The sequence below is a fragment of the Corythoichthys intestinalis genome, chromosome 12 (assembly GCF_030265065.1).
Source record: "Corythoichthys intestinalis isolate RoL2023-P3 chromosome 12, ASM3026506v1, whole genome shotgun sequence".
In the NCBI taxonomy this organism is placed as follows: domain Eukaryota; kingdom Metazoa; phylum Chordata; class Actinopteri; order Syngnathiformes; family Syngnathidae; genus Corythoichthys; species Corythoichthys intestinalis.
Window position 1 is genome coordinate 32,111,706 of NC_080406.1, and position 26,968 is coordinate 32,138,673.

A 26,968-nucleotide genomic window follows, 5' to 3' on the forward strand; every position below is an offset into this window, starting at 1 on the left:
TTTAATAAAAACGACCTTAATGTCATAATTTTACAACTTTTCTTCACAAAAAATATGGCTTTAATATCATACTATGATAACCTCTAGGTCCCAATTGACCATTTTGTCCTCACAAGAATGCAGCTTTTTCCCAATAGCATAATTTGTTTTACCTCCCAGTGTGGTAATACTATTTTTGTATCTTTACACCCTGATGTGTGTGTTAAAAGTCAAACCTTATGTCGTTAATGTGCACATAAAAACACATGATAGAAGAACGCATTGCACACTAACCCTTGTACCGCCCTTATTTGCAGAAGGCAACACAAAAGGAAGCATAGCAGGAACAGCACTGTATCAGAGCTAGAGCCTGACTGATATGGATATTTAGTGACAAAAGGTCATTCTGATATTTGGCAGAATATAATGCCAATAACTACTCTTCCAATTATTTTATTCATTATGATTTTTTAAACTAACTTTATTTGGTCCCTTAAAACTTACATGTGAGGGAAAACACAGACAAGGCTGAAAAAGCAGTTTCTGCTCTTGCAACTCTTTAAAATAAACTGCTGTATTTTAAGCCAAAAGAACTGTTGTGTTTGATAGAACAATATGTCTATATGCTACTATAGCAGTTTCATGGCGCGTTAAGCCCCCCAACCATTTTTAACTTGTCCGTTTTACCAAGGAGACCCCTGTTTACCGACACCACACAACCACTGTTTCAACTCAGTCATAAAAATAATTATATTTATTATTCGAAATGTCTATCATTTTTAGCTTAGAATCATTATTTGATGTCTAATATTTAGATTTTTTAAAAAATATATAACATTAAAAAATTAATCACTCACATATTTTAAACAAATTACATCACAATGAAAAAAATGGTGTCTGTAAATAAGTCACGGATATCTTCCTCATAACTATCGCTTAATTGTATTTTTTTTGTTACTGTCGCATTTTCCCCGATATTTTAGATCTTAAATAACCGATCCCCCAAATTTTTTTTTAAATAATAATTTTTAAACATTTAAAAGGGTAAATATGTGAAAAATAAAATATGAACCACTCCTTGATATCTGCAATTTCTGCATCGCGACCCTTGTTATATTACCATGTTTCAACCATAAAATCCTCCAAAAATCCAGTTGTGGCCATTCACAGCGGTGTCTTGACACTCGGTTATACATGCTACTTGGAGTTTTTTTATCTAAACAAGGTAAGTACGCGATAATATCTTGTTAAAATCATGGTGTCTTTAATTATGTTCTCTCAGGCTCTCACCTACAGCTAGGGTTAGGTAATATTTTTCTTAAAAATGTCCTCCTGTTCATTTTTTTTTCTTCTAATTTTGAAGCTTTCCAATGATGTATCACACACATGCATATTGGACAATTTTGAAATTTGGGTCTGGTAGCGGAGCTATAAGTCACCTGAGTGTTTTCCGCCATGTATAAAGGAATGAATTGAATTTCCAAAACAAAACCCAAAAAATGTTGTAATGATTTCATACGTAAATCCAGGGAGGAGGGGGGGGATTATGTTTTGGGTTATTTGAAAAAGTCCTATATTTGCCAGTTAAATCGGATGAGCACTTTCGTAAGAATCTGTTGTATCGTATTAGCCATTTTACATTTAGGAATCACATACAGAAGCTCCACAGTGCCTCAAAGTTACATTTTGCCTGGACTGTTAGGTATAAATGAACTCTAATATGATTGAAAATTAACAACCTCCCCTTGAAAGAAAAAAAAAAAACACACAAAAAAATCCCAGCTAAAATTGACACACTCCCCCCATACTACTTATGTTCCTCTGACCAACAGCTATAAATGTTGGTATATTCTTCTTCAAATACTTTCTTTGTCCCATCCTGCTTCTTTCTAAACCACTCGTCTTGCCCTATCCACTTCTCTTACAACATTTCATCCTTCTTTAGCTACTTCCATTCAGCTCTTTAACCCCTTTAGTGCCATTGACGCACATACACGTCCAAAATTGTGGCTCTTTTCGTCCTTCTACAGTGAATTTAAATTAGTCACTATTAGATTTTCAAGCCAAATGAACTGGGAGGGCGAGCAGTGCATGAACGAACGTTCACCATTCTAAATCAAATGGACTGGACGTCTGTGGCCGTCAATTGCAGCCGATGAGTTTCCCTTGAACTTTCTCCCTGACATCCCTCCACTAACTTTTTTTCCATTCTTTTCAACACCAACGTTTCGCCTGCAGTGAATATTGCACATCAAGAATGCAAATAAAGTCATTTTACTTCCACCGAAGAGAATACTACCTTTCCCGCTTAAATATATTAAATGTGTGTGGGGGGGGGGGAGATCTGTTCAATTAGCTCAGCAAGTATGCTGTAATGACCTTCCCACTAGCTTGTCGAAGGTGGGTGATCGCTGAGTAAATGTCATCCAGTTGCAAAAGCGTCACAGACCTAGCTGCTGATTCTCCATGTGGTTTTCCCGGCACAAGCGCCTCAAATGTGGTCACCAAGTTGGGTCCAGCCTGTCAACTTTAACTAGCCTCCTCTCTACTGACAGGCTAGCCTCCACTGGATTCCTTAACACCAGAGTGGCCACAAAATCACCCACGGCCACCACAGCGAGAGAGCCATCCAATAAAACAGTCATCTTTCATGAAATATATCATTCGAAAGCCCCCCGAGACTCACCAGTAGCAGCATGCCGAGCATTTTCCCCCCTCTCATCCGACTCCCGTAGAGGTTCCGCGAGGCCATGATGCCGCTGCGTTGCCACGTCTAGAAGCGCATGCGCACTCACTTCTCAGCGGCGTTTACCAGGGCATCCCGGGAAATGTAGTCCCGAGATGACCTCAGCCCACCTGCCATCCTCTCGGCGTTACTAAGAGGTGAAAGAGACGCGCTTGTTGTGCAAGCACATTGAAAGGCAATTATACACACACTGGGCCTCAGAGAGAGTAATAAGCACAATAACGAGATAGTGAATGACTTTTAATTACGTCTCTCTCAGCTCATCTTCCCCCAGTTCGGTCTGATTAGAAGCAGGCGGAGGAAATAAATGATTCTATTTGACGGCGAGTACTCAGCTAATAGCACGCTGTAATTTACTGGGATAGTATCGCGTTGATTAATAGACAATTAAGGAAGCTCTCACCAGCTTGCAGATGTAAAATTAATTCCCTGAGTGACACATTAAAAAAAAAAAAACAGATAAGCTGTATTGGAAAGAAATAAAAACATTGACTTGTTGTTTCATCTGATACCTTTGGTAGGCTTTATTTCTTGAATAAGATAATGAATAATTGGTATGTAGGGGAATTATTTATACAGTGAGGAGCAGAAGTATTTGCACCCCTTGAGATTTTGTTCAACCACTTAGAAAATAAGTAAACGTCTGAAATGTCAATCATTGATGCATTTCTGCTAATAGAGACATACTAGTAATCTGAAAAAAAAATCCAGAAATCACATTATATGATTTTTTAAATTATTTATTTGTGATTTACTGGAATCATAAGTATTTGTACTCCTGAGAATCAGCAATTATTATGACATTAATAAAGTTGTCAGTCTACCTTTAAAAAAGTCCACCTTTACCCGATGAGTAACCACCCGCCCACCACCCGTTTGAGTTCATTACTGTCACCCATGCAACCCACAGTCAGTCATAATCCAACACTTACCATGGGAAAGACCAGAGAGCTTTCGAAAGACACCAGAGAAAAAATTGTTAAGCTTCACAAAGCTGGAGAAGGCTATGGGACAATAGGAAAGCAGCTTGGTGAGGATAAATCAACAGTTGCAGCAATTGTTAGAAAATGGAAAAGGCTAAACATGACTGATAAACTACCTCGGATTGGGGCTCCATGTAAAATCTCTCCTTGTGGGGCATCACTTATGATGAGAAAAGTGAAGGGTCAGCCTCAAACTACGCGACAGGAGCTGGTCAATGACCTGACGAGAGCTGGATGCACAGTTTCAAAGGCTACTATCAGTAGAACACTACGGTGCAATGGTTTAAAATCATGCATTGCTTAGAAGGTTCCCCTGTTGAAACCTGTACGTGTGAAGGCCCGTCTGAAGTTTGCCAGGGACCATCTGAATGATGCAGAAGGGTGATGAGAGAAAGTCATGTGGTCAGATGAGACCAAAGTAGAACTTTTTGGTGCAAACTTCACTCGTCGCGTGTGGAGGAAAAAGAAGGATGTGTCCATTCCCAAGAACGCCATCCCCACTGTGAAGTATGGGGGTGGAAATCTCATGCTTTGGGGCTGCTTTTCGGCAAAGGGCAAAGGACGCCTGTTCTGTGTAAAGCAGAGGATGAATTGATTTAGAGCCACAACCTCCATCTCTCAGTCAGAGACTTGAAGATGAGTCGTGGCGGGATCTTCCAACATGACAATGAACCGAAGCACGCCAAGCTGACCAAGGAGTGACTGCATAGAAAGCATATTAAGGTTCTGAGTGGCCTAGCCAGTCTCCAGACCTCAATCCAATAGAAAATCTTTGGATGGAGCTGAAACTTGGTATTTCTCAACAACAGCACCAAAACCTGACAGATCTAGAGAAGATTTGTGTGGCGGAATGGGCCAAAATCCGTTTCCAGATGTGAAGAATTACAGAACGCATCTGACCACTGTAATTCTAAAGAAAGGCTCCAGCACTAAATATTAACAAAGATTTTCTCAGGGGTACAAATACATCATGAACCCCAGTAAATTACAAATAAACTATTTCAGCCCTCTACCTATTTTGTACTGTATATATATGTATATATATATATATATATATATATATATATATATATATATATATATATATATATATATATATATATATATATACACATATACACATATACATACATATATACATATATACATATATACACATATACACATATACACACATACATACATATATACATATATACATATATATATATATATATATATATATATATATATATATATATATATATATATATATATATACCCTTTCAATTTAATATTGTGTTTTCAAATAAAACCTAATATCGTGATTTTCTATTTAAATTGAACAGTTTAAAATGGCAGTTTGAGTAAAGATTTTTGGTGTCCGTCAATATTGTGACCTAAAATTTACATTCAGCTCATGTATCAGTTACCATAAAAACAAAGAAAGAAATTCAAATAAAAATATTAACAAATGTTTTTTCAGCACTATCAAAAAGAGGAATACATACAGTATTCTTAAAATGTATTGGGTTTGGAAACATGTTTGCTGACAAATTGGGGTTAACGCGGTTGTCCATATGGCACAATTCAGCACTTTTCCAGCTGTTAGTTCGACTCATAAAGAAATCTGACTGAAAACTAATGTGAGATGATTTTTGTAGTTCTAAATGGGGAAATATACATTTGCTATAATTATTAAATGCTCATTATTTTTAATAAACCCATCCGCGGCTAAATGTCAGGTTAAAGTGTTTCGAAGGACCTTTTCGTTTTTATTTACAAGAGAAACAATTGGTTTTTTAAATGACTCCGTTATTCCCACAAGGTTATGTTCAGGTTCCCTCTCCTTATGTTTAAAAGATAAATAAATAAAACAATATTTAAAAAATGTTCCTCCTCCTCTCAGGTGTGCACGTGCACGCGGCGCGCTCTCCACTTTAGGGGCTCGTGCTTGCGCAACACTTCCCCAACGCGCGCGCCTCGCCAATTGGCCCCCACCATCCTCTCCGCGGTGGTTTGGTCCGGAGCTCGCGGAGAAGCTCGGCGCAGTCTTCCGCTGCAGGTCTCCGAGAGAGGGACGCTCTAGGCGGATACGGAATCTGGAGCGCGCCGCTCCTCTGGACCACGACTACCAGCAAAATTCTAAGTTGCGTTTTTATCATTTGTGGACTCGTGGACCATCTGAAAAGGTAAGCAGTGGGTCTTTGTCGCTACCTGGCACTGGCAGCACTTTTGGGGCGACACTTTCTTGTGGTTGAAGCGCTGGGTACTGTTCATTTGTCCAACTTGCAATACTTTTTAGAAATTAGTTGTAAACCGTGCATGTGATGGTGTGTTGAGCTCCACTTTTGACTTTCTACTCACGTTGCATCCCGCCGTCAGAGGGGTGCTTGTGGGTGGCAGCTGCCCTCGCACTCGAGCGGACACCCCCAAAAAACTTGGCGCTTTAAAAGTCTGTTGAGAAACACTTGAAAACTGTCGCAAATTTGCCGTCCAGGCTTGTTAACTGCTTTTATCCTTTGCAGAAAAAAATGCATGCTTTACACAAAACCTTTGCAGGAACTACTTCTGATTTTAAAAGAATCCACTATTTATTCTCCTTTCAACAGCTCATTATGTTAAAAATTTCACGTATAAATGCATTTTTTCTTAGCAAAAGTGCATCTTTTTGTGACTACATTTACTTTATAAACAACCCTGCTTGTCAAATTTCATAAAGGATTCCGTCTCACATAGAATTTTATTTGAGTCAATTTCTTTCAAAATACATTTTTCAATCTCTTGACCTGTCAAACAAAGGAAAATAGTTGTGTAAAGTGTTCAAGTGGCTGTAGGTGCAATTAGGACGACAGGGGGCAGTGTTGAGCAGCCAGGTGAGCTGTGCTGCTGCTGCTGCTGCTGCAGGTTGTCAACAACAAAGGTCATTAGCTACTGTCGATTTCAGTTTTTTTTGTGTATGGATTCTATAAACGATGAGATGACATAAGAAGTCATATATCTAGTTTTTTTTTTTTTTTGCACCATTCAAGCTTGAGCACAAGCATGTTCTTTGTTTTTAATGAGCGCCTTCATTTTACTATTTAATTGAGACTCTGTTGCTTGAGTGCTTTTAATGAAGAGACCTTTATTATTCATTAAAGCTCAAATGATTCTCGAGTGCATCCCAGCAGCCGAGTTGTTATCGGTCTTATTATTTCTTATTCATTTTACTTTGCTTGAATTTGTTTCACGTCCCAAAGGGACTGTTTGTGCATGAGAAAATGCTCATTAAAAGATCATCATGTATTGTATCCAGGCATCAGCATTAAATTTCTTGTTTTTATTTAGTTAACATTTCTTTCATCGAAACATATTTCTATCAACGCTTTATTGGGCTCTCATTTAACTCACTGGCTGCCAATGACGGCGCTAGACGTCCAATCCATTTTGGCTGAGAGAGGCTGCCATCCCTCCCAGTCAATGGATTGGGTGTCTAGCGGTGTCAATTGTACTGAAAGATGAGCATTCACAGCCATCTCTCACAGTTAAAATAAACTGGACGTCTTTCCTTGTCATTGGCATTGACTTAAATACTGTCAAATTTCAAAATAAATAGATAAATATCAATCTTAGTGTGTTACTGGGGGCCATATCCAGTGTGTCTATCCGGTTTTATTAATTTAAATTTTATGAATATAGTTTTTATTAAAATGTGAATTTATCCATTAAAAAAATATAAAAAATAAAACATTCTAATAATTATTAAGGCTTGGTAAACATTTTGAGTCATGTCGGACACACGTAAAAAGTGATGTCCACTAATGTTGACGCTGGATCTTTATGGAGTTATGTTGTTTGGACTATTGTGTATTGATATAACCAGCATGTAGTTACAGATCAGATGTGCCCAACTATGGATAAAGTTTTAACCACTGAAGAATCTAGATGTCTGGTATATGTAGGTCCCTTGAGGTGATGCTACGTAATCCCAGTGAGTTGAGGTTAGGACTTTGAATGGCCCACTCAAGAATACATACAATATTTTCTTCAACTGGATCCATTCATTTTCTTGATTTGCTTCATTGTCCAGTTCCAACACCCTTCAGCTAGAGGACAGATGATTTCAAGTTCTTATGTGAAAAATATCTTGATCAACTTGTGGATTCCTATCTCCTTTGATGATCGTAAAATCCAGGCCGAGAGGGAGCAACTCACTCACTCACTCACTCACTCACTCACTCACTCACTCACTCACTCACTCACTCACTCACTCACTCACTCACTCACTCACTCACTCACTCACTCACTCACTCACTCACTCACTCACTCACTCACTCACTCACTCACTCACTCACTCACTCACTCACTCACTCACTCACTCACTCACTCTTGGTTTCTTCTGTCTACACAATAATTTTCTGGTATTTCTGTGAAAAATCCAATGCTTTTTAACCCACCTCAAACCTGCTGGAATGTTGTTTTTTTTAAACATAAAATTTCTTACTTTATGTTCTTCCAAGAAACCCATTCTTGTTTAATTTTTTGACAGATTTGTCAACAGAGAAGTTGGTATGTGCCAGTGCTTTCTTGTAGTTTTGAGTTGACTTTTTGCACTCCTTAGGCATTTTTTGTTGTGCTCTTGCAGTCATTTTGACTGGACCGCCACGTCTAAGAAGAGAAGCAACAGTGCTGAACTTTATTTCGTGGACTGCTGAACATCATCATCTTTATACAAGTTTTTATATAAAGTACTGACCTCAACCCGATTGAGAAGCTGGGGCATGACCTCAAGAAGGCTATCAAGACAAGTTATCCAAGGAATTTTGATGAATTGCAACAGTTTTGTGAAGAGGAATGCTTAATAGTTCGACCTGATTGTTGAGCGCGTTTGACCTGCAAATTCAGGAAATATTTCCTTGAGGTTTACTTTTCACTCCCTGTCATGAATATTTGGTGTTATTTTCAATAGAAAACTAAATACATATACAGTATTTGTTTGTATGTCAAGGCTAAGCAGTTCCTTTATTCTTTTGATTATATGATCAATTTCTACAGAAATGTAAGCAATTCCGAAGGGTTCATATACATTTACCTCCCGCTGTGTTAAAATTGGATGTCAAAAAGCAAATTTAACAATCAATATCTCCTAAAGAAGTGAATCCTATGCACTGTGAATCTTAAGCAGCTATGCAGATTGTGTCAAAAGCAACTGTACCTGAATATTAAATTTGTATTTGGATGTGAATGGCAACCCCCCCCCACTCCCCCATTTCTTTTTTGAGCATGTATGACTTGTGCAAATTTCCCTTCGTATCGTCCACACGTGTGAAGTTGCACCCAATCGTTTGTGTCAGAGAGCTAACCGGCTTGTCTTACGGCAGATTAGCGTTGTTTTTGTCACCGGTCAGAGTATCCCGGGTCGTTTCTTTCAGATGGAAAGCAGGTTTTCATGCCTGATGAATTTATGAAGGCTCTTGACTGCTCCTTGTGGTGTTTTGAAGGGGGGTCATTTAGTAGTGGAGGTCAACCGGACCAGCTCCACTTTCTCCAGCGCCGCCTTTGTTCTGGCTCCTTTTGTTGCCACCGCTCCGGAGGGTCCGTACCGCCGCGGCGTCTGATGTCAGCATTCATTATTGATTTTTTTTTCTTAAACCAACCTTGTCGCCGTTCATCAAATTTGCAATAAGGCATATTTAAGCAGGAGCTCCTTGTCTGGGCCGCAGGGTCGCTGGGTTTTCGTCGTCTGGGCGGATATGAAAGTTTGATGTCGGGAGAACCGGATCGCTATCCTTAATGCTCTTGCCGTCCTGGTTCGTTACAATGAATTCTTCACAGAAGCAAGGAAGATTATAGTCTTCCAATCAAGCTTAAAATCGGTGATGCCACTCGACCTATTAGGTGCGATTATGACTGAAATTTGCTGATTGCTACCGACAAGTGTGCTATTACTTTTATTCTATTACTAAGCTAAACATCTTTTTTTAACCATTGGACCTTTTCTCCTAGGGGGTAACAGTGATGTCATGGTGTCACTGGTGGATCATACCGCTATCCAGGCATCCAATCAAATGACTCAGATCGGATGCCATGATTTTTGTTAAAAATTGATGGTAGTGCTGGCTTGGATATCACTGAAAATAAATACGGCTGTTGCTTGCTCCTAGAATTTAAGAGAAAGGAAACATTGGATGAGCATTGGATGACCTGTCACACCTAATAATTCATTTTTCACTCATGTAAATTCATTCAGTGCAAACAGGATTTTTTTTACTTCGTTTAAATTCATTTCTTCAGGTGAAGTAAACCAACAATTACTTATATGATTCAACCACTGACCAAACTATGCTTTTTCATAGATTTGTGAATTCAAGTTGAATTTTTGAGTTCCCACCATGTAGATTTGGTTGTTCTCAGTAATTTTGGGTGTGTAAATGTAAGGGTTTTAATTAGGGGTGAAGGTTGGCTGGAATGCTCTGGAACGCCGTTCCGATACAAAATTCAGGGACGGGACGGTGCTTTGATCCTGAAAATATGACGGTAACTGTCAAACCTCCATGTTACAGTGTGAGTACACAAAAGTGAGTACACCCCTCGCATTTCTGCAGATATTTCAGTATATCTTTTCATGGGGCAACACTAACAAAATGACACTTTGACACAATGAAAAGTAGTCTGTGTGCAGCTTATATAATAAGAGTTAATTTATTTTCCCCTCAAAGTAACTCAAAATATAGCCATTAATATCTAAACCCCTGGCAACAAAAGTGAGTACACCCCTTAGAAACTACGTACATCTCTAAATGTCCAAATTGAGTACTGCTTACAGACTCGTTACAGGAGTGCTGTCAGCATTGCTGCATTGATTGAAGAGGTGGGTGGTGTTAGTGTTAGCCTGTTAGTGCTCAGACCATACGCCGCACTCTACATCAAATTGGTGTGCTTAGCTGTCACCACAGGAAGAAGCCTCTTCTGAAGACGGTACACAAGAAAGCCTGCCCGTGTCATCAGACCATAGGATATGTTCCAGTAATCCATTTGCTTTGTTGACATGTCTTCAGCAAACTGTTTGTGGGCTTTCTTGTGTACCATGACATTTTGGAGGGAAAATGACAAGCAGTACTCAATTTGGACATTTAGGGATGTACATAGTTTCTAAGGGGTGTACTCACTTTTGTTGCCAGGGGTTTAGATATTAATGGCTATATTTTGAGTTATTTTGAGGGGAAAATAAATGAACTCTATTATATAAGCTGCACACAGACTACTTTCATTGTGTCAAAGTGTCATTTTGTCAGTGTTGTCCCATGAGAAGATGTACTTAAATATCTGCAGAAATGCGAGTGGTGTACTCACTTTTGTGATGCACTGTAAATGAAAAAAACTGCCAGGCTACCACACACGCATCTCCAAGACAAAAACAATCTACTAACCTCAGATTTACATACTTAAGTGTTAACAACAAGCGTAATAAAGTGCGTGTGTAGCGTCATCTGTTTCCACCGATATTTATTATTTATTTATTCCACTGAGGTACATGGAGTTTTCCCAGCTTGTGGAGGTGAAACTGATGCGACAGTCAACTCGCGTCGATGTACGCACGCGCACAGCGAACCACCATGCCTGGACTCCAGTTGTCCGTTCAGTTGGCTGACATACTGACACGTGATCAGCATGGATAGTTAGTTCTGACTGGTCGTTAGCTCTGATCTTTAGGAGAAAAGAAAGAGTTGAGGGGGCTTTTTAGATTTATTTTACTTTATTTGTTCCGATGGGGAGGTTCATAACATCTTCAATGTTATAACATTGAACAATATTTTTTACTGGAATGAGTCCAGAAATGCTTGTCTCAAATTTGATACAATTGGCAATACAGTGGTACTTCTACATATGAAGTTAATTCATTCCAGGACCTTGTTTGTAAGTAGAAATGTTTGTATGTTGAGCAGGATTTTCCCATAAAATTACATTATAATTCATTAATTCATTCCACAGACCGAAAATCTACACTAAATCCTTAATAAATTCTGCTGGTATTATTGCAAATAGAAATTAGACAGAGCAAAACAAATAAATTATGAAAAAAATCGGAATAATAATATAATAATAGTAATAATAATACCTGTAATAAAGTAACCAATCGGGTTGTAATTTGGCGGATGTGTTTTGCGTGATTTACCTGAACGCACCGCATGGCTGACTTAACAGACTGAAAGAGGGACTTTTTACTTTCACTTTGTTCAACTGCAGCAGATAGTAGGTATGTTGTGTTTCACAACTTCTGAAATAAATGATTAAAAACCTGACGAAGCTTGCAATTTTTTTTTTTTGCGATTTTACCACAATTATAATGTTCACCTTAACTTATAAAGAAAGGCGAATGGAGATCGGAGAAGGACCGTCGACATCGTAGACATTCTATGGCCGTATTACCGAGCCAGTTCACGGACTCACGCACCACGCTCATATTTTTCTATCATTTCCATCTTCATTTCAATGGTAAGCCTCACCTTTTTCCTTTTTTTTACCACTTGCACTAACATTCTTCGAACCCATGTTGATTTCTCTCAGAAGAAAATCCGCTGTGCGTCTGCGGCGCTGTCATAAATCGTCGTATTTCGAGCATGTTGTCGGAGTCAAATTTTATGTCGGATGTCAAAAAGATTGTGTGTCGAAGTGATCGTATGTCAAGGTACCACTGTATAGTTAATGTGCACTTTGGATTTATTTTTGGTTATTTACAGTTGGGCAAATAAGTAGAAATAAATAAGTCAACCACCAACTGTGCAAGTTCTCTTAATTGAAAAGATTAGAGAGGCCTGTAAATGTCAACATTGGTAAACCTCAACCATGAGAGACAGAATGTGGAAAAAAAACAGAAAATCACATAGTTTGATTTTTAAAGAATTTATTTCCAAATTAGATTGGAAAATAAGTATTTGGTCACCTATAAACAAGCAAGATTTCTGGCTGTCAAAGAGTTCTAACTTTTTCTAACGAGGTCTAACAAGGCTCCACTCGTTACCTGTATTAATGGCACCTGTTTTAACTCATTATCGGTATAAAAGACACCTGTCCACAATCTCTCTCAGTCACACTCCAAATTCCACTATGCCCAAGACCAAAGAGCTGTCGAAGGACAAAATTGTAGACGTGCACCAGGCTGGGAAGACTGAATCTGCAATAGGTAAAATGCTTGGTGTAAAGTAGTGATGGGTCTGTGAGACCTCATGAAGCGTGTCGACACAGTGACACATTGTGTTGACACAGTGTGGATACTGTGTCATTGAATACTGACACCTGCTGGACATAAAAAATCCCTACAGGCAACCCACTTGACAGACTGACACGGAATTGATGACATAGCATGTAAAATCAAATCATTTAAGTCTTTGCATTCATATCGCATTATTCTATATCTTTAAATTATGTGAACATATATTATAATGTGAAAATGTAACTAATAATGAATGGGTGAATAAGGAATGCCTGTGGACTTTTTGTTCTGATAAAATTTTATTCAAAAACCTAGTTTTTTTTATGTTTAAAATTTAGTTGGTTACTTTTTTTTTTTTTTTTAAACAAGCCTGCTGTGGACAACACACTCGCATGGAACCAACGATGCCAGCATGCAATAGAATTTCCAGTTGAAAGAGGTTTGGATAAGATGTCCATTGGCTCCTCCAGTATTGAAGAAAATTGGCATTGCGTGCCATGTTCGGCTCAGCCATGCATCGGTGCACTTTTGCAATTTCATCTACAGTTGCATTGCCTCCTTGACTCCCCACTTCGTCATCTAAGTGCTACCATAGCCCATCAGTAAGAAATTGAAGTGGATAAAAAATAAATTATAGCTTAATTACAGATTTCTAATAAATTACATAAAAAGTGACTGTGGGAAAGTAAAGGAATGGCTCTATACCTGTGTTTATTTTGGGATTATCAGAAACTTCATTCTCATGCTTTGCCCAATAATGCTTCAGCATTGAGGAGGTGGCAACTGTTTGTATATGACAGGTTAGTCATATACAAAGTACAAATGTGACATTTCATCTGCAAAAAAATAACTTTAATAGTAAAATCCAAAATTTTGAAACCGCGCTGCGCTTCATTCAACACGTCCTGATCAGGACTCGAACCCACGCGCACGACGCGTAGGGGACGAATGGCGTTTGCTTTGACCACTAAGCTAGCAGGTCACATGTTGTCGTGTTTTGAAGGCAATCCAACACAAACGACGGACCAACGTGCACCCGTCACACTTATAAACTAAGATTTACCTTAAAATTAATTGTATTTTGAATGGAAGATGACAAGTGCGTTTCCCTGTCTTACGTCCATTTCCACAGCATGTAGACAACGAGGAAGTAACCGTGAGATGTGGATTGTTTCAGCAGCTCCATCGCGTTGACAGACGCGCTTCCTTTTGAACCAGTTTGCCGCGTCATGACTGTGTCGACACAGTTCAATGAGTTCATGCATCGGTCACGTGATTTTCTTGTAGCGATACGCGCCCGACGCAGGGGTTCCGCCATGAGCTTGGCGCGCGCGCCGGCGCATTAGTATCACTGGACCCATCACTAGTGTAAAGATATCAACTGTGGGAGCAATTATTAGGAAATGGAAGACATACAAGACCACTGATAATCTCCCTTGATCTGGGGCTCCATGCAAGATCTCACCACGTGGCGTCAAAATGATAACAAGAAAGGTGAGCAAAAATCCCAGAACCACACGGGGGGACCTAGTGAATGACCTACAGAGAGCTGGGACCACAGTAACAAAGGCTACTATCAGTAACACAATGCGCCGCCAGGGACTCAAATCCTGCACTGCCAGACGTGTCCCCCTGCTGAAGTCAGTACACGTCCAGGCCCGTCTGCGGTTCGCTAGAGAGCATTCGGATGATCTAGAAGTGGACTGGGAGAATGTGTTATGGTCAGATGAAACCAAAATGGAACTTATGGGTAGAAACACAGGTTCTCGTGTTTGGAGGAGAAAGAATACTGAATTGCATCCGAAGAACACCATACCCACTGTAAAGCAGTGGGGTGGAAACATCATGCTTTGGCGCTGTTTTTCTGCAAAGGGACCAGGACAACTGATCTGTGTAAAGGAAAGAATGAATGGGGCCATGTATCGAGAGATTTTGAGTGAAAATCTCCTTCCATCAGCAAGGGCACTGAAGATTAGACGTGGCTGGGTCTTTCAGCATGACAATGATCCCAAGCACACACCCAGGGCAACAAAGGAGTGGCTTCGTAAGAAGCATTTCAAGGTCCTGGAGTGGCCTAGCCAGTCTCCAGATCTCAACCCCACAGAAAATCTGTAGAGGGAGTTGAAAGTCCGGGTTGCCCAACGACAGCCCCAAAACATCACTGCTCTAGAAGAGATCTGCATGGAGGAATGGGCCAAAATACCAGCAACAATGTGTGAAATGCTTGTGAAGAGTTACAGAAAACGTTTGGCCTCCGTTATTGCCAACAAAAGGTACATAACAAAGTATTGAGATGAACTTTTGGCATTGACCAAATACTTATTTTCCACCATGATTTGCAAATAAATTCTTTAAAAATCAAACAATGTGAATTTCTGTTTTTTTTTTCCACATTCTCTCTCTCATGGTTGAGGTATACCCATGTTGACAATTATAGGCCTCTTTAATATTTTCAAATGGGAGAACTTGCACAATTAGTGGTTGACTAAATACTTATTTGCCCCACTGTAGCTATGTTGGCTACTTATTTCCTTATAACATTAAAAAGTCAATGTTTGTGTTATCTTCAAAATATATTCCATTTCACTGTGCATAATGCAGGTCATTTGTATTTATTTTTGTGTATGTATATTACTTTTTCCCCCCAAATAATATAAGTTAATATTAACATTATCTTCAATTTTAATGTACAACCTATGTATGTTATTTAGTAGTTAAAATTGAGGTTTTGCATCTAGATGTGAGGAAATGAGGGAAAATAAAAATAAGCAGATGGAGGTTGGGGTTACTGTATCGTGTTTTTGTTAATTGCTATTTTGCACATCATTGGAAAAAGTACAATTTTGAATGAAAATCAGTTTCTCATGTTTGCCTTGTTACAGTAAGTGTAATGCAGTAGCCTAATGCATGTGTTAAAGCCAATGTGTTTTATTGTGTGTTACAGCTATAACTGCCAAAAGCAGTTTTCTGTTCATTTCTGTGGTTTTAGGAGGTTTGACCAACCCCCACGTCCGTGGCGACCTTTGTGTTATGTCATGGAGTTCCAGCAAGAAATTCTAGCCACTACACCACAACAAACTATATCAATTAACTTGACAAGTAAACTTGTATTTGAACCCTTGACCTCTGTCCTGAAAGACAGATGTGCTAACCAGTCAACCACGGTGCCTTCAACTTACCTTGAAGGAAAACCCATTAAAAAAATGACAGCTTTTTTGCTGTTTTTTTTTTTTTTTTTTTGTATGTGTGCGTGCGGCATACAATCGTCTAAAGATTAAACATCTTGCCGCAACTGACATGAGAAATGTCAAATAATAGAGTTGTTGCCACTGATATCTTAAAATAATCTTATACGTACAGATCTGTCAGTAGAGGGAAAAATCAATAATGTTCTCACTTCTGCAATTTTCAAAAGTTTACATTTCTGGCAGTAACTGACATGAATGACTTTTTAAAAAATCAATAGGATTCTTGCTACCCACATGATGGAAGCTTGTGAGGTTAAATACCTGGCAGCAATTGACAAGAAATATTTGACCTCAAAAGGGTTCTTGTACCCTAAACAAGCCTAGCTCAGATATCTCAGAAAATCAATCTGGCTCTTGCCGTGTGACTAAATTAGGGATTGCGTTGATTTGTGTACGTTTTATTGTGCGTCATGGAAGGCCACACACAAACAGATATCCGAGTGTTGCTAACAAGACGCGTCAGCGGGATGTAGTCTGAGCCCCATGTTGGAAATGAATAATTCCAACAGGTCTGTCTGAGATGAGAACCCCTGAAAAAAAACCTTCACCCCCTCTGTTCCTGGCATTGTTACCCGCTTGGCTTTCGCTCTCTCTCGTTTTGTCTCTCTCGACCCACAGGGATACTCAAGCTCGGCACTGCGTGAAACCAGACGCGACCGCCGCAACCTAATCTGTGCTAACAATGCTAATCATGCTAATTAGCTCTCCATTAGCCACCACTGTTTGCAAAGAAAGAGCTGATCCAGTTTCAAATGGTTCGAGGACACCGTTATGCCTAACCCAAGGAAGAATTAATGACTTTCTCAACTTTTGCACTTTGTCATTGAGTGTAATTTGCGTGTATGGGTGTACATGTGTGCGTGCGTGTACATATGTGTGTCTATGTGCATATACTTATGAGTCTATTGTGTGTGTGCAATCTGGACGTGAAGGCATGTGCCTTTTCTCCAGCGTCCCTGGTGCGAAGAAAGGAGGCGGAGGAGAAAGTGCCTGATGGAGGCGGCCATTGTGGGGGCCGGAACACTGTTCCCATTGAACTTTGTGTGTGTGTGTGTGTGTGTGTGTGTGTGTGTGTGTGTGTATGTGTGTGTGTGTGTAATCGTGTGTGTGTGCGTGTGTATGCACGGTGGCAGCCTCCATAAGCTTTGGGAACCTACGCAGCTCATTGAAGATGCTGTTGCAGCCGTATTATAAGGAGGCTGGTGGGAATGCGGGTTTGTCAGGTTGGTGGGCGACTCCAAATCGTCTTCTGATGATTTACAAAAACACTACTCAGGACGATAACCAATATGTTACGGGGAAGTAAACTTTCAAATGTTGTCAACATCAATGAAATATTTGTTTGTTGAAAACTAAATTCTTTGATGTTTACCCCCCAAAAAGTAGCTAGATGAAATTGCAACTAGTTCTGAATTAGATGGTTGCGAAAAAATTTACTTTAAAGGCAAGATGATCTTTGATGTTCCTGAAACCATTATATTCTTCAAAGTCTAGTTTTGTCCTTGTCAGAGGTAAAACGCTCCAAGGATTTTCTCTTCATGTAATGTCGATTGTATGACGTGGCACGTCTCATTCTGTACAACGAAATGAAAGGGAGCAAAGTGCTGACGTGCGCTGCAGCTTTTTAATAAAGTAAAAGCTTGAAGTGAAATGTGGCACTAATGAAGCAGCCCTTTCCTGCAGGATGCCAACGTATCCTCAATCACTTTTACTGCAAATTGCAGCGCAATACTTAAGTAGCCTTAAAACAATCATTGCAAACCACAACTTTGGCATCAAACCCTAACTTCTATTTGAACACTGGCTTAAAAGCTTGTTGTCAAACTTAGTGTATGTTTGTTGTGGCCGCGCTTTGTGTCTGAGATTTGGCATGCAAATATTTGTGTTCTTTAAGAGTAACAACAATGCAGTGACGTGCGGTGAGGTTCGTGGTTGGTGAGGCACTGACTCCTTAAGTGTCAGATTTACAAATATATAACCAAAAAGGGTAGCTTATTCAGTTAACTACTGGTTATTTCATATCTCATCAGCATTCTTCACAAAACACACACACACGGTACATATTACAGATACGTAAAGGTAGAAAATAACGTGCATTTGCGCTACACTCTCCATGTGTTGGAATTTCCATCGCAAGCCTTTAGTTCATACAACATAAATGAGTACAGAGTGGTGTACAAAACCACAGATTTCAATTTTGACCTTTTGTGAAATATTCAGTTGTTTTTAAAACTTGAATCTGATACTTAAATCAATTTAATACAGATTGCTCAACAAAAAGCATGAAAAGAAAAAGTATATTTTATTTAAGGCCAAAATTTAGTTTTAAAATATTAAGATTAAAATGAAAACTGTGGTCTTACCTTTATTTGTAGATGAAGTCCATGCGCCTGCCCTTCGCCACAAAAACCTCAGTTACTTTGTTGTAAAAGTCCTCCTTATTTTCCTTTAGTTTTAAAAGTCTCTCCGCCTCAATGGAGATGATCGCCAGGGAGGAAAGTTGTCCTGAATCGGTCACCGGTCCTATTCTGACTGTATCACATCACCGATTGCTACAATTAGATCGTTCTGTATTCTATTTGACAAGCCAGAAAACACAGTGGATGTGTCCAAATGTCTAGCTAACCTCTCATCTTTCTCAGCAAAAGCGTATAAAAGTTCGACATAATTGCCACGATTAGTAGAGCTTGCCCTCTCATCGTTACCACGAAATGCTAACTCCTGTTTAGCTAAGAAGCAGGTTGCATTAATGAGGTCTTTCAAAATCTCGCCGTTCTCCTTTACCTTAGCATTGTGGGTGCTAACGTTGAGCCGCCGCTGTTCGTTCAAAGCCAAATCGATCCTTGAGTTCCAAAAAATTTTAAAGCAGTCTGGCTTTGAATGTGAGTGTACGATCTCTCATGTTTGCTGAGACTTCGTGGTAAATTTTTCATGTCACAATATCCCGTGTTAGTCCAGACATTGGCACAAGTTGAGAACAAAAGGCATGGGAAGCAGTAAAGGCAGTTTTTCGAAGGACAGCCACACAGCCAGTAGTTTTTCTTCGGGTGTACCACTCCGTTTGAAAAGAGCGAGTTATCTTAGACTGTCCCGTAGCTTGAAGCAAACCTTTTAGCCCCGGCGTTGGTCTTCCTCTGTTAATCAGGTCCACTTTTGACTGAAAGTCCAGTTTTAAGAATTTTTAAAGTTTGGATATATAATCCTCTTCCATTTTGGGAGTCCGATGTCGACGTAGTAAACAATACAAAACGGCTCGCCGCAGTGCACTTGATTCGCCTGGCGCCATTACCTGTTGGCTCACGTTCGCCCCCTTTCTGTGTGGCAGCGTACTATCTGCCGCAACCTGTGCCTTTTCACTGCGGTTTTATTTCCCATCAGCAAAACTAAATATGTCGCTAACAAACATTAAACTTTAAGGGTTAAAGACATTAGCCAGACTGTAGAAAATCAGGTCAAATAAACGTATCTGGAAACATTATAATGGCGACATGCAGATGTACGGCAACCAGCACGCTCCAGTTCCATGTATCAACCCAGTTTGTTATGGATTGCGCAATCAGAGGTGAGGCTTTACTCGTTGCTGCCGCACCTCTCGTTTCATTTCGTTATTTGAACAGGAAATGGGCAAATTCAGCGATTTTGACTACAAAAAATGTTTGAAATGAGTCATACATTAAGAGCAATGGACAAATATAAATATAAATTTGATGCTATAATTATTTTTTTGTCATGATGACAGGTGAGGCTCTGCCTCACCTGCCTCCCCTGACCGCACGTCACTGCAACAATGGTGCAGGTGAGAGCTGGTTGTCACAGATGTGACACAATAGCGGAAACGTGCAGGGGGCTGCCCGAAAACAAATCATTTGCACATTTTGATATTGCTGGCAAGGAAAAACGAGGGAGGCGTTTACATAACTCAAAGACAACGAGATCGTTGAGGTCACAACAAAAGGAAATCACGAAAAGTACACAGATGCCTTAGGTGGCATTATGTGACATCACAGTGTGACATTATAAGGGAAGTGCCATCTAAGGCATCCCACAATTCGATTCGATTATGATTCAGGGTGCTACGAATCGATTATTAAATGATTATCTTCACGGTATTAACGATATATCATGATTTTTGATGCATCTTTTCCTCCTACCTTTCAGGATGTCTTTTCTTACTTTGTGGCTACTTCATACTTTTAAGCAAGGTATATTTGCCAGTATTCATTAATTAAAGCAGCCAAACAAACTTATTTCCGTTACGCTATATTTCCATTCACCTAATGATCCAGCAGGAACAATGGAAACATGCCTATACAACACAAAGCTGACCTTAAGCTGCTCTTTTTCACAAGCAGGTGTCAAAACATTAGCTGCTTCAAAGGCAGTACCTATTTCTCTCAACAATACAATAAAATTTACATTGGTGGAATGAATTCCAAATTTTCTAGAAAAAAACATTAAAGTGCTTTAGAAATAAGATTTCTTTTAACAGATATACTTTGTTTTCACAGATTTCTGTACTATTTCGCATTTTTACGGTGTTACCGCTGTACTATATCCAGGTTTTACACGTTCTGCATATGGAGTAACTTTTGTACACCGACATACAACGCACAAATGGACATGGAAATACACGTTCGCGAATTCACTAATTAGCTTAGCGCTCGGTGCTAACTGTTAACATCTCAAAAACAACAATAATAAAGGCTCAACAGTACAAGAAGGTTCGGGTACTCACCTCTTATAGACGCGCACAGGACATTTTTCAGTTAACACGACTTGAAACTACTGCTGGACAACTGAAAGGCAAGGAGCAGTGAACTCTCTCACTTAGTTACTTCCCCTTAAGGCAGTGGTCTCAAACCGGTCCTCAAAGGGCCGCAGGGGGTACTGGATTTCATTCCAACCAAACGAGACAAATACCTTTTCACCAATCTGGTTTCTTACAAGTGTAATCAGTTGATTGCAATCAGGTGCTGCTTATGTTAGTAGAAACCTCATTGGTTGAACTGTTTGTGCTGGATCTGTTGGAACAAAAACCAGGACCCACTGCGGCCCTTTGTGGAGTCGGTTTGAGACCGCTGCCTTAAGGTGTCTGGGCGGCAGACGTGTCTTGAATTCCGCTAGCAGCAGCTGTCATTAAGTTATTTGGGAAAATCATCGTTTTTGAACATTTATGAATTGTAATCGAATCGTCACGTGTCGAATCTCGTTGAATCCAATAATCCATGTATTGGCACACCGCTAGACATCATAGCAATCAACGAGTAGTAAACAACGGATCACATGAACACCATAATCTCAGATGCTTCACGTGGCATTATGTGACATCACTGTGTGACATCATAGCAGTCAAAAAGTAGTAAACAATGGATCACATGGACACCATAATCCTGCTTTGAAGATCTATTTTCAAAACGAACCTTTAAAACCCTGATTTCAAATCGTTGCCCTATCACTGTATTGTTGTTTTGGCACAATTTTACAACCCCAGTTTAAAATCCCAGCTATCAAACCTTAACGCCTGATTGAAACTCTTCATTTCAAACGATAACTCTATACAGAGTCGTCTAATCCCAATACCTTAATGTCAGTATGAAACCCTAACCTGAAATTCAAGATTGCAGCTCTATCTTGTCTTGAAACCCTAATTTATAACTCTTAACCTGATTGAAAATCATATTTTCAAACCTTAGTTTTAAAGCCTTGCTTCAAGCCTTAACTAATTTGAAACCCTCATTTAAAAACCTTGGTTGGAAATCCCAGTTTCAAACCTTAATCCTGTTTTGAAACCCAAATTTTAAACCCCAATCCTTGCTTGAAAACCTTAGTTGAAACCTTACCTTTAAATCCTAACGTTCCCTTATCTGCTAACATGTACTTGAGTCACAAATGTCAAAGAATAGCGACAATGATAATGGCAGCTAATAAGTGTGATGTAACGTCATCCAGTCGATTTCGTTGGACTCGACTGCTGCGTTTGTTTTGTTGTGGTTGTCACAGCAACCCCAGCGTCTTTGTTGAAAACGGGAGGCGTGTGACAGTGATGAATGCACCGGCTGAAGAAGCCGAACCTCTCGGCCTCGACTGCTTCAATCACAAGCTGTGATTTATTACATACGAAAAAATAAATCATCTATTCCAAATAATTGAGATTCCACATCGTCGCCATCTTGTTTGAGGGCATCACCTGTCGCACGTGCGTGCCCAAACCAGAGATGCACGACAGCAGGAGTTGCGTCTGTATCATGGAGATAACGAACGTGGTGCTTCCACTTTCTGGACGGCAGCCAGCCTATCACGGAGCGTCTTTTTAGTATCACACATACACACTTACAAATTTGTCTTCGGTGGCACCGCAAGGTCATTCAAGATTGCCTAAATTTTAGGCCACTGCGCTAGTTGCTACGCTAATAGATGTTTTTGTTAAGCATCAAAGACACTCGTGTTGTCGTTAGGAGATATTTGTGTTTAATAACAAAGTTGCACATTTTGTCATTGAGCAAAAAAATTGGATGAGCGAACAAGAGAGCCCAGTTGTCTTTCATGAGTGGCATAAGTGCTCCTGTTTTACTGATAATGTGTCTTAGATGGCGAAAGTACCTCGTTTTGTCGAGCGCTAAAAGCTGCACATGCAAGTTACAAGCTTGCCATTGATGAGTCACAATTTTGCACATATGATCTGTGATTAACACCATGCTACACAATAATTATTTATTTCCGCTTATGATTAATGAAAGATGTTGTGTCTTTGAGGAGCAAGGTTCTCCTCGAGTTCTTGATTGAGCATAGCGTTCACCAATGGGGGCAGCTTGAATCTTGTCAAACTGCGTCACGAATCCTATAATGCGTTGCCAATGTAGTCTCATGCTAATTGTGTTAGCAGCTTGACTTGATTCCTATTGATTTTATTCATCATGGCTGAACCTCAATAGGAGGTCCCCAGAGGGTCCTCTTGCCAGTAGCTCAAAACTGCTACTGTTTATCTCAGCACATGTGATGACACACACTGGCACACACATTCCCCCATGAGTCAGGTAACATTAGCTCGACATTTCCCGCACCTATCACCTGACCTGCATGGAATTCGTGTGCTGCCGCAGAATTGCTAATACTGACTCCAGACGAGAATGCTAACTTCCAACATGATCATTCAAAGACACAGCAATTTAGTTGATGCTCTCATACGTTTATGTGGCACCCAGTTATTAGGTCACTGTCATGACTTCCCAGTGAGTGTTAGCCACCAATGCTAACGCCTATGTGTCTTTGATGAACCAAAAAATCAGCAAAATTCAACGTTTCCATTGACTGTTGATAAGAAACAATGTCTTTTACTTCTTTAGCAAGTAAAAAAGTTACACGTCATTATAAGCAATCAAAAAATTGTATTATTGTTGAGTGACAATCACAACACACCCTGTGTACAATAGGCGATAGAGTAAGATGTATTTTTTCAACAGTACACCTTCGAGCAGCAAATTTATATTAGTTATCATTGAGTTATAAAGTATTTTATAAATGAAGTGTGACAAAGTTACACATCTTGTTTTTGAGTTTTAATGCAGTTGTGTGTCTTTGATGAATGATCGCCATGTCTTCAATAGGGTTGGGCATCGTTTGAAATTGAACGATTCCGGTTCTGATTCTGATTCCATGTTTCGATTCCGGTTCTGAACGATTCCCGATTCTGATTCTTGTAAGAGGCAGAGTCACAACAACAAAAAAATGCAGGGTCCAAAAAATTGCATAGTTTATATTAGAGTCTTAACTTCTCGACGTTTTTTAAATTAAATGAACTTCTCACAGGGCTAATTATAACTTCTATATGAATATCAGTCTTTAAACTCGAGCAATTTTTTTCCGCTCGGCGGTCAGGGCATCGAAACAAGGAATCGAAATTTAAAAATTCAAACGATTCCGGGAGCATTGGAGTGTTAGAAACGGTTCCCATCGATGCTCGATTCTCGATGCCCAACCCTAGTCTTCAAGTTTAAGACAGTTCCAAACCATATTTTAGGCAAATATAGTTTACACTTGTCTTTGATTCCCAACTTTGAGAGAGAAGTTCCCCAGTGTGTCTATTACTGAAACAACAAAATTGCACTTGTTTTCTTTAATAGGTTTTTCAATAAATATCTTTTCTTGGATTTGAACGGGAGGGTTATGCTTGGTGTCGTTGAGCGTCTCAGCGCTCTGTGGAAGTGGAATCTCACCCAGAATAGCAAAACGAGACACGGCGGACGTCGATGCACTGACTGCACTGACCTGGCCCTCGTCCAATATGGCCGCCTGCCTCGCCTCCACTTGACCGCGCGGTCGGGGGTGCGTTTGTGTGTGTGGGCTGCGATGTGCAAGAAAGACAAGTCGAGCCATTAAAACCTTCCACTCAGCACTCATTCTTCTTCGTCTTGATCTTTTATTTGTGTTAAAGCAGCTAGGATGCCTTTTTTTAATGTCTTGTTTGAACTAGCTTCAACCAATGTGCTGACAAGCTGAAACCAACCCGACAGCTCAAAATACATCAACACATTTACTGCCATTGACGATGACACGCGGCCAATCCATTTGAACTGGGAGAGGATGGCAGCGAATGATCCAAGTTCAAATGAATCGGATGTCTATTGCTGTCAATGGCAGAGAACGAGTTAACAACAAGGATTGACTTTAGAAAGCGTGCTCACCAGACAGCCGCTCATCAATAATTGTAAGCCTCCAATCGTCTTCCCATCAAAGACCCTATCGATCCTTTTAGCTGATGAGCTCATCAATGTGAGCCAAATGATGAGGTAGACAGCAAGTGCCCAACTTGACCCCTATATGTACTAAATTACAGTAAAAACCCTTCATGAGGATAAGCTTTTCAAGAGAATGAAAGTATTTGCCTTTCCCAAACGCTAATTGTTTTTTCACTTTTCTCTCACTATTCTTAAGATCACCAAACAAATGTTTATCATACAAAGATAACATAAAATGCAGTTTTTAAATGGTAACTTTATGCTTGGGAGGGGGGGATTTAAAGCTACTTAACTCTGTGTGGAAAAGTAAGCACTTTGCAAAAAGTGAGGTTACAATAAAAAAAAAATAACTATGAAATGATGTAGTTGCTAATTCTTTTTCTCAGGTTATGCTCACCATACAAATTTACCACAGATGTCTTAAACCGTAAGTAGTAATGGTGATGATAATAATAATAATAATAATGACTAAAACAATAGGATTCAGTATTTGGTTCAAATTGTTATGAAATAGTGAAGTTTTGCTCCTCATTCAATTTGGCAATCCCCTCCCAACCAAATTTGCGAAAGCACTTTGAATTACCTTGTGTTGAATTATGCTATACCAAATGTACCCTCTCAAAAAGTCAACCCCCTACCAAAAAAAAAAAAAAAAGAATTACTCAAGTTCAAATGGAACTACGATCACATGGCTTCCCTTATGTCTCATCAGCCCAGAGACATGCTAACGTTTATGCTAATGCGCGCATGCCCTCAACCGGCAAATTCAGAACCTACAGGCAACAGTAAGTCACACACATTATTTAATCAGATCTAAATAAAAAAATAAAATAAAAATCGCGCCCTCTGGGCAGTGTAAAAATAAAAAAGAAAATAGATAACTCTTGTTTGAAAAAATCTGGATTCAGTTCTTGAACCCAAACAAAGTCTGATCACTTCCAGCTCCATGTTGCCTTGCTTTGCCAGATCTGTTCACACTACCACCTCCTAGTCCTCCTTGTCCATCTTCTTCGTCATCTACAGTCCTACCCCTGTCATGTGTACATACACCAGCTCCAATTTGAAGCCCCTCCTTCCCATCGGCCTTATCTCCTCATGTTGGCGTGTTATGGCAGCAAAGCTGACAAATGATAGAAAGTCTAATCCAAACACATGTCAAAAGGTTTCGTGTTTGTGAACGAAAGACGGCTTCCCTCATGTGCTCTGTACTTTAAAAAGAAAAAAAAAAAAAAAAGTATGACCACAAACCTACGGACTCCTTTTCACAGAGGCGTGCTTTTCTTTTAACAGTTAGGACTCATGGTGGATTCAGCGCAACATGTCACTGACCCACCATGATTCCTTGCTGTTTAGTGCATTCTGGAATCTCTGGATCAGATCTGGATCCGACTTCCCGTAGTAAAAATGTGCTTCTCATCTGTTGAGCTAAATTTGATCTTCTTGTATCCTTCACCAAAAGGTCCCTTAGCAGCAAGTGTAGACTTCACTATCAGTTGATGGGACATGGGGCTCGGGGCCAATCGTTAGGGGGCCTATTTTAAAAATCTTAAAATATTTTCAAAACCAAAGCCACTAGCAACTTAAAACCCAAACAGGCACCTCTGTTGGGCATATATGAGTCTCCATGGGCAGCGGCATCAAAAAATTCAGTCGTTCCATAATAAAATCCTGATGAATTATTTTTTGTATAAGTATAACAAAACTTAAAATGGATATAAAATTCTCATATATTACGCTACATGCACAAAAATGACCAAATGCAGAGATGAATACCTATATTTTCAGGATCAATAGCAATATTTATCATATCTTTTGCCAGACATAGCAATTTAAATGTCATGTGTAGAGATACAAAATCCAACATGACGGCCTTCACAAAACAAAGAGCTTTTTAAGTTTAAAATTTTTGTAAGTAAATGCTTAAATCACAGAATTTCTATAGTTATGAAAGTGAAACAGTCTAGATTCTTGGTTAAAAGCAAAAAACGGGCAGTTTTTGTTCATTTGACGTGAATATTTCAAGCAAAAGTTACGGTATTGTGTAATCCAACATGACGGCTGTCCTGAAACAAAGGTTTTTAAGTTGAAAATTCTTGTAAATG

General features: G+C 39.5%; 2 protein-coding genes across 5 annotated transcripts in view; one reads left to right on the top strand and one right to left on the bottom strand.

Moving 5' to 3' along the window:
- The window catches only part of pdia5 (protein disulfide isomerase family A, member 5), an 89,815-nt gene extending 67,731 nt beyond the window's left edge, over nt 1–22,084 (bottom strand). The window contains exons 1-2 of the mRNA XM_057852119.1: nt 21,972–22,084; nt 2,666–2,855 (exon numbers count right to left, since the gene is read on the bottom strand). Coding sequence (XP_057708102.1) covers nt 2,666–2,731 — 66 coding nt within the window. The 5' untranslated portion in view covers nt 2,732–2,855; nt 21,972–22,084. The remainder of the gene's footprint in view (nt 1–2,665; nt 2,856–21,971) is intronic.
- Nucleotides 5,695–26,968, top strand: part of sema5ba (sema domain, seven thrombospondin repeats (type 1 and type 1-like), transmembrane domain (TM) and short cytoplasmic domain, (semaphorin) 5Ba) — a 242,106-nt gene continuing 220,832 nt past the window's right edge. For 2 of the 4 annotated variants that reach the window (XM_057852114.1, XM_057852116.1), the window contains exon 1: nt 5,699–5,879. The gene's annotated coding sequence lies outside the window, so the exon portion shown is untranslated. Of the gene's footprint in view, nt 5,880–26,968 lie in introns of all 4 variants that reach the window. The other 2 variants (XM_057852117.1, XM_057852115.1) reach the window with 2 other exon arrangements.